Source organism: Condylura cristata, unplaced genomic scaffold (genome assembly GCF_000260355.1).
Source record: "Condylura cristata isolate star-nosed mole 26May11 unplaced genomic scaffold, ConCri1.0 scaffold00003, whole genome shotgun sequence".
Classification (NCBI taxonomy): domain Eukaryota; kingdom Metazoa; phylum Chordata; class Mammalia; order Eulipotyphla; family Talpidae; genus Condylura; species Condylura cristata.
Genome location: NW_004567104.1, coordinates 25848022 through 25857165, shown reverse-complemented (window position 1 = coordinate 25857165; position 9144 = coordinate 25848022). Strand labels below are relative to the sequence as shown.

Here is a 9144-nt window from a genome sequence, read left to right as displayed (position 1 = left end):
ACATCATGATGATACTATCAAACAAATATGATTAAAAATTAAGCCTTCTAAAGATAAAGTGGCAAATAAGCTGTAGTTATTATCTATTTTCAAGAAGCATGGGCTGTCCATGTATGGCATAACGCAGGTTGCTGGTCTTGTGGGTTCTTTAATCATTCAGCTTGTGTAAACATCCACTTACCTGCTTTTCTCCCAAATATATCAACAACCTACCAACCACCATATACAAAACAAACCCACTTCTCTTAATTCCAGACTTCTCTCTTTTGAGAATTGTAATGCCCTAAGACATTAGTATCTTGTTATACAAGGTAACAGAAAAGTTGAACAACTTGTACTATTATTAAAGATTACTTTATAAAGGGAAAAACAAATATCTATAACTTGTAAGTGCTTGAGTGCAGTAAACATGATGACAGAAGCCAATGACTTAACAAATGAATGACTTTATTGAGAGAAAGACAAGATTGGTGTTTGCCTCAAACCATCCAGGAAAACAAGCACACAGACTTAAACAATACTTTGGTTTAAAAATTATTCATAATATCAATGTCAAATCCGATGTTTAAAGAATGAAATGGGATATAAGGTGTAAAAAACTATAAAAACACAAACTTGCATAGATGAACTAATGTAGATGTAAAATTGGCATTTAAGGGTGGCTGAGCACTGATGTGTCAAATGACAAACCACCTTGACCTCCCAAGTACATGAAAGTCACCGGGACCATTTTTCTCATTTTCCTCAATGAGGTCATGAGAAGGAACAACTTGTGCTGTGTGAGGGTGAACTGAATAGACTGTTTCCACCAGCCTAATCCAGACGGGTGCATACATACCCATCAGTATCCCCACCAGTCACCGTTAAGGCACCCACAAAGTGTCCCTCACAGTTTCACTTAATCTCTAGATAGGCATGTGGTTTGAGGTGGCCTCTTTATTTTCTGTCCTTAGCAGGCAACTGTATTGTCTTAAGGTTCTGTTCAGTTCCATGAAGTAGCTATTTCAAAGCTGCCTTTCCCTTTGGGGCTCGGCTACAAATTGATGAACACTTGAGATAACTCACTTATTTTTAAAACATACCCACATTCCAAATGTCAAACGGTTCTTAATAAAGAATCAGAAACTGCCAGGGCACTGTGTAGTATTTCTCTCAAGAGAGCACTTTTCCAAATTGTAAGACAAGTGACAGCACCGCCTCGAATTTCCTGAGCAACTTGATTTATATGAGCAAACTCTTGTACTTTGTAATTCAGCACCTTTCAAAATATTGTATTTTGCTGGAATGGATTCTTCTTCAAAAATCCCCATAACAAAGAATTCTCACTTTGGACAATTATTTTTATATGCTATCTTCCCATAATATCACCTCATTATTTACAATACTTCATCAAATAAATACTGAGTTTCCTTAAAAGGCAGATGAAAATATAGCTATTTCTGAGAAAGGGCATTTGGCTTTTTAGTTTATAGCAAGAGCTGAGTTATAGCCTAAGGGGATTTGATAGGTTAATTCAATCAAAAATTCTGACAGAAAAATGCTCTCCTAAATTTAATCACTAAAAACTACCTTAGTAATTATGGTCTGAAATTCAATGGGAACAAAAATGTGTTCTAAGTATATGATGTGTAATCATTTGTTTTCTCAACTGTCTACACAGTTCTGAATACATGCTCTTTTGTGAAGTTAATGTCACTCAAACCCTGTCTGTCCATACTTCTATTCCTCACATATGAACCTCAGCAATGAGTAACGGGGCACTAAGTTACAAACATTAATTCTGTCCTCACCTGTAAGCTTTAATCAGCACAGTACTGGCTTCTTATGCTTAAAGTTACTCCAAGTAATATTTTCTAGTTTGTGAAGAATACACAGAAGTATTTCAAATCTACTAGGGACATATTTCTAGGCAATGTTCACAAATTTATAAGGAAAAGAGAATGGCTTTTAAGAACCAGATAGTTCACAAATCAACATGATTTCTTAGATGACTCTAAAAGTCTGTGGCATCCAATAAGACCTTAAACACGGCTTAGAAATATAAAAGATTTCCTGCTTCTCTTAAAAGTTAATAAACACTTGTCCATCAACATATCTTTCATTTCAAGAAAATGTCTGTTTTCGTTGGTCTTTTTTCATTCATGTTATGCATTTAAAAACACAAGAATCTTGGTAAAATACTTATAAAACAGTGATTGACTTTACTGCACAACAGAACCTTTGGAAAAATCTTTTCTGTAGTCCATTATAGAAATGGAGGGCAGCCAACTCTTGTTTAGGAAGTGATCACTTGAAAAACCTGGCCAGGAAATTTTTACTCCTCCTACCAGTTTTTGGCCATGCCACTGATTCAATTCACAGATTGAGAAGCATATCTATGCATGTATTGGTCACCCACGGCTGAATGGGAAGAGGCCCAAAGCTTCTGATAGCAAGGAAGTCTGGGGATCACTTGTGGATGTTGTATCTCTAATGGAGAGCTGACAGTCGTTCACACACAGGACATACAAGCACACTGACCTTGGGAATCAAGCTAATTTAAGGCAATTCTGCTCGTTACTCACATTGCTGACATGAACAGCAGGTCTCATCAGAAAAGTGACTCTGTGAACGTGAGACTCTCCCAATTTATCTCATTTCCTCTAGAGTTAAATTTCCACATTTCTAACAACCATTAAATAGTAGGAGCAATAATAGCCTTGACTCTTCATTTTAATTATCTTATATATTGTTATGGATAAAGAGGCTCTTCACCAGGAATTTGGATGACCTTGTTTCCCACGCAGCATTACCAAGACAATCAATCTCCAATCAAATCTCCTACCCATTATGACTATCGTGGGCTAAGGAGAACAAAGATTCTATCAACAATATGATAAGCAGTTATGGCTTTAAAACTTGCAGCTACCACCAATTATGAGGAGAAAATGATACTACATTATATAATCACTTTTCTGATTGTGAGCAGTAATAGACAAACTATTTTAGAAATCTGTTTTATGGTTGTTTCTAAAAGTCAGTGTTGTCACAATATGGTACAGTATGTACACTGAAATCCATTTGAATAGAGTTCTCTTCAAAAATCAACATCCCAAACACAAATAATTACAGAATTTTTAGTCTTTTCCCAAAGAATTTTTAGTCTTTGAGTGCAATTTCTACCCTATATTCTCAGTCCTCTAAAAAGCCAAATACTCAGTGATCTTGTTCCTTTTTAAGACCAAAATCACCAGTTATATTTCATGAAAATCATCACTGAGCAAATAAATGAGATGGTATTCAAAAGGATTTTTATACAATGGCAAAACTCTTTAAAAATCGAGGTCTAACCACTTATGTGGTAAACCGAATGCACCATTATTATAGTAGGTGTAGAACAACTTGGCACAAGACAAAAGTAGAAGATTTTACAGTAATAAAGAAAATAATTATCAGTTAAAAGTTTTTTTTTTTTTTAATATTGAAAAGTTCTGACACTAAGGAAAAGGCATAGGCAGCATCAGTAATGAATTTATTCATCACCTAGTTATTAGGCTGCATGGAAGAGAAGTAAAGGGAAACTGGGTCCAGTTCATAATTTTCTAGAGTGAGTTCAATGACCCAAGGTCACACATTCTGGAATATGCTGATTTAGATTCAAGTGGCCACTGCCATTCTGAAAAATATTTATCCATTTTAATAGGTGAAGCACTTACCATTTCTTTTTTCTCTGACTTGCATGTATCTATGACTAAACACCATACATTTTGGTAGTTCATTAAGTCTATTGCTGGTTGTTGTAGAGTCACTTAAGAAACAGTAATTTGATGGTATATAAATTGAATTTCTAAAAATCTCAATGTTCTTTTAAATTATGTATAGTAACTGTCCAGTTACCTAAAAAAAGTAATTATGTCTAACAATAGTTTGACATTAGAGACAAATTTCAACTTGTAAGTTGAAAAATGTAAGAGCATTTGAAATGTTCTTCAACATGTAAGAACATTTAACGACACTTATCTAACCTTGCTTCATTTAGCAATATTGGGGTGAATGGGAGAACTGGTGTTCTCGGGCCTACAGAGAACAGATGTATAAAAACAAAGATTTTCCAAGGATAGATACATTAGTTTTCACAACATTAAATTGCATGTGGTCCTTAAGTTGAGAGAAGAAAAAAATCATTGCTTCCAAAGTTATATAAAAATGAAAAAGTTAAAAGTAGAGAACAACAGTGAAGAGCATTTGGCATTTCCTTACTGTACAATTAACTGTTAGTTGCTTCTACACTCTCAAAGATAATTCTTACATTATTTGAATAACACGAAGAGGACTTAACTGGTAGAGTGTGAATTCTGTCTCCTTATTCACAGGGAAAAGTATTATTCTGTTACTCTTTTAAAAAATGTTTGCTTTACGAAAAATAAAATAAAAACTTTTAAAATTTTAATCTTTTAAAAACCTGAAACAAAAAAGGGAATGCCTTTCAATAGAGATGCTGAATGGGGTATCACAAGAGAAAAATCACCTTTGGTCACTCACTAAGAGAGGTGAAACCTACCATCCTGGCTATGTAGTAAGTAATCTGAAATTCTGTGAATGAAATACCTCATAAGCATTTTACAATAATAAATATGATTGGATGAAGTACAAGAGAGGCAGGAAAATAAATTTTCAAAGTAAAACCAACCATTGTATAAGATAGAAAAATAAACATTTATAAAATAAAAATATGGCAAATTAAGTTACCCATTTGCCAAATTATCAAATAAAAATAAACATTTTTTTAAAGCTACCATAAAAAACTTTTAAAACATGAAACAAAAATCACAGGGCAGACAAAGGAAATATAGCATTATATCAATCAGCAAGGTCTAACTTTTGAGTATTGAAACCATGCTCTGGAATTTTATTTAAGGCCAGGATCTCTATTTGTCTGTCCATACTCAGAATGAAGAGTTTTCTTCAGTTCTTTCATCACAGCCATTCAAAGTTCTGTTATTTTAACTTTCTTTCACTTCTCTGAAATGACCAGATACCCCCTTAAGGTTTTGTTTCTTTCCAGATTACCATTCTCCCAAACTTAACTGTTTAATACTTTGTACCCAAATTCCTAAAATCCAAAACATTTACGAAGCTGAAGATCTTTCTCAGAATGAAAGACCCCAAATCTCTCTAAGAAATTAATTCTAAATAGTTTCCTGAATGCTGCCTGACTTGAAAGACTGTCTAGAAAGATAAGGCAAACAGAATGTAGTTCCCTGTGGGAGAAGAATGGATTGACAAGTTTTTCTCTAGTCACCTAAACAGTTGTTTTCCCCTAAACAACTCATACTAAAATACCAAAAACATAAAATTCCTACAATGAAAAATAACAGCAAGTTTAAAGTAAATATATATATGTGTATGTATGTAGATATATATAAATATATGTGTGTGTGTATATATATGTATATATATCTTGATTGCTGTTTATGTGAACTGATTAGTATGGGAAAATAAGCATTTCCATTAGATCAGAAACTAGACAGAGACTGAAGAGTTCTTGAAGAGAACTTGAAGAGAACTTTAAAGGTCTTAAGCAAAGAAATTCTGTGACTATCAGTAACAATTGTGGAGAAACAAATATTAAACAACTTTAACTTCATGTAGAATTATGATCATTGTGAGATACACAAGTTATTTGAGAGTTTACCAAGAAATACTGCCACGTTTTGTAAGCAAGAAGGAAATTTTAATCTATGGGCAGAGAGAATGGTGGCATCACCAAAGAAACCTCTCCCAATTCCATTTCCCTTTAATCTGTAGGTGCATGTAAAACAAGAGAAGGAACGCAAAATTTTAAAATTTTAGTTGGCTTTCTGGAGACCCAAGTTACAGTTTCACAGATTTAAATTTCTGCCAATAAATACCAATATATGGCCTACTGCTCATAGGCTTAACCAAGCCTTGCTGTTGAGGTAAGCAATAGCAGAAAATGTGTTAGAGTGACATCTAAGCCAATTTTCCCAGGAGGGCATAAAAAGCTATGCAAATTTCTATAAATCACATAGACATGTATTCAACTGTTCCAAGTGTTTTTTTTTTTCTCCTAATACTTTATAGATTTTTTTCTTTTCCTGAAAAATACAAAAAAGCAAAAGCTCTTTGAACATTTCTTCTAATACACAAAAAAGGCTAATTCTCCTATCCTTTTATTCTGCATTGTATCCAAGTATGTGTTACTTTAATGATGATTTCTAAAAAATTCTAATTGCTAATTAAACCCTAGCTCCTAGCTACCAATATTACATACCTGGGGGAAAATGGCATTTTGCAGAGTTCTTAGTGCTATATCACTGGAAACATATGCTATGGAGAGGTGGCCCAATCTTCAGAAGCTAGATTTTCTTGACTGCCCAAGTGATCAGGAAAAACCGAAACATCTTAAATAAATTAAAACTGTTTATGGCCAATAAAATATTTGAGGATAAACCCCAGGAATACAAACACAGGAAGAACAAAAGTAAGCATGGAATGTCTTCTGTATCATCATCTAGCAGTATCTGCTACAGTGAGTCCATTTGCAAGGCAGATTCCTAGGCTTTTACTGCTTATAATGGAAACCTGGAGATAGGAAGAAAAAAGAAGAAATGCCATTAAGGAACATCTTTTAAAATTTCTGTTTTTCTATCTGTTCTGTCAAAACAATTTATCTTTATTTCTATACATTTCAAGTTCATGCTTTCTTTGTTTTTGATTGTAAAATATATAAACATAAAAGACTCATTATTTCATTATTATACACCCATGTATGACAAAGATAGGAAGGCACTTCCTAGTTAAGTAATGTGTGTATGTAGCTTGAAGGAAAACAAAGTCATGAGCTACTTCAGTTAAAACAAGGAATGTACAAAGATCACCACCTATGTAAGTTACAGTTGTTCTGATAATGTAGAATTAATCTCATTTTTACAATAATGTCTTTTGCATTACTCTGTCTTGAATGATAAGTCAGAACAGAATGGAGGAAAACAGGGCAAGGGGAGCTTTTTCAAAATTACACATGCTTGGGAACCTTCTCCTCCCAGGAATTCTGAAATACTAGGTTTAGAATGGCATCTGTGCATTGGAATGCTATAAAGAAAAGGAAATTTAAAGAAGTTTGGAAAGGCTACTCTGAGAGAGCCTTTGGAAAAGAATAATAAATACCATCACCAAGTAATGTTCAAAAAGCTGTAACAAAAAATAAACATCAAAAAGACCATTTATAAGGTCTATTGAAATCTGCTTTCATGCATTTTACTTATATATAATCTTATTAAAATCACCTCCATTTTTAAATAAGGAAATTAAATAAGAAACTACACCTTTTTATTATCTCATTTTTATCACTGTCATAAAATATGCATGTGATTGCATTAGCTTAGAAGAGCAACTACATACACTCACTTTTATTTATTTTATAAAAGATTTATTTATTTGTTTATGCATACAGAACTAGGGTACAGCCAGAGGTACAGGGGCAGTGAGATGATTCACCAGAGACAAAGTGGGGAACAAAATAGGTAGATGAAATACACTGCTGAGGGGAGCAGCAGGCGAGACAGGAGAGGTCTGCTGCACCATGTGGGTCAGCTCCGGGGCTGGAGATTGAACTCGCACTGAAGTGGCTACAGCTCACTTGCAGGACTGCACTTTAACCCACTGCGCCACCAGGGAAGGCCCTCACTATGAATTTTAAAGGTTTGCTCCAATTTAGGTCTCTTTTTATTTTGGTCCCTTTTCTTCTACATAAAATTGTGTGTGGTGTGTATATATGTATATTTAAAGTCTAATTAATAGTCATAGATACATGGGAAACAAGAGCCACTGCAGGAGAAGTCCATAAGATTAAAAATAGGGACACAGCTATCCTCTGAGGATATAGTATAAACTATGAATTTTCTCTGGAAGAAAACACAAAAATAAAGAGCAGCATGAATTCAGTTCAGGTGCCTTGTTCTATCTTTTCAATGGCTTTTATTTTTTAATTTTTATTTTTGTGTAGAAAAACTACACAAAAGGTGCAGGTCAGAAGTAAGGGGAGTGGAACACTTCTCAGAGATAGAGTGGGGAACAGAATAGGTGAAATGCACTGCTGAGGGAGCAGCCGTGAGGCAGGAGAGCTCTGTTGTGCCATATGTGAGTTAGCTCTCTATCTGGGAATCAAACTCAGCAGTTGATGAGCTGAGACTTAACCCTTAGACCACCAAGGAAGTCCTTTTTTTTTGTTTTTAATAAATGAACACTATCATACTGATTTACCAAGCGGAAAATAACTTACTTTTCCATTCCAGTGATCTACAGAACAGTATTAAATTTTCCCATTAGAATTTAAGAGATTATAAAATTCTAAACTTGACTGAATATATTTTTCTTACCTTTATGAGAGGACTCTGATTTTGAAAAATGACGTGTAGAACTGTGCTGGTTTGTTACATGAGTGAAATCTAAATCCTCAGCATCTTTCATGGTAGGTGGTGGTGGTCTGAAGGGCAATCAGGAAGTCAAGAGAGACTGTAAGTAGTGGTGACTGCAATTCCACAGCTCATTAGATCACAAGGTGAAAAAACACTTTTAGTAGAAATGCACAGCCAGAATGTTTTAGAATTCACATTTTAGTACCTGACCAACTATTTGACCTTGGGTAAAATATTTTGTCTTAATGTTATATATTTCAATAAAAACAAGTATTTTCTGACTAACGGTTAAGTGTGAGGCACTGACTAAGGAGCAGAGAAACAAAAATTAATGAAATGTGACTGCTCTCATTAAGGAGAATTTCATTTCTTTTTTAAAAATAAAGGAAGAGAGGAAAAGGTAGAAGGAAAAAAATAAATATGAATAGTTAAAAAAGGAAGAGAAAAAAATTAGCTGAACAGAAGGGAGTTAAAGGAGGGAGAGAGAAGGGACAGTGGTGGAACAAAGCTCCTTCCTCCACTAGGTGGCAAAGCAGAGCTTAGGAAGGTCAGTCATGGCTTGGGAACAATCCATGGCAAAAAAGAAAAAAGTGTAAAAATATTGGGTAATTTTTACGATTCCAAACTTTATTATTTAAATTATGTAATGTATTTTTGCATATATGTGACATCAACAGAGAGAAAGAACAAAATCTCTGTTTTATTTCTCAAAGGTATATTCAAA

General features: G+C 34.1%; 1 protein-coding gene across 2 annotated transcripts in view; it reads right to left on the bottom strand.

Moving 5' to 3' along the window:
- Positions 1-5409: 5409 nt before the first annotated feature.
- The window catches only part of CCDC50 (coiled-coil domain containing 50), a 57097-nt gene continuing 53362 nt past the window's right edge, over positions 5410-9144 (bottom strand). For both annotated transcript variants that reach the window (XM_012729969.1, XM_012729963.1), the window contains 2 exons: positions 8382-8488; positions 5410-6585 (listed from right to left, as the gene is read on the bottom strand). In XM_012729969.1, the coding sequence (XP_012585423.1) occupies positions 6566-6585; positions 8382-8488 (127 nt within the window). In that variant the 3' untranslated portion in view covers positions 5410-6565. The remainder of the gene's footprint in view (positions 6586-8381; positions 8489-9144) is intronic.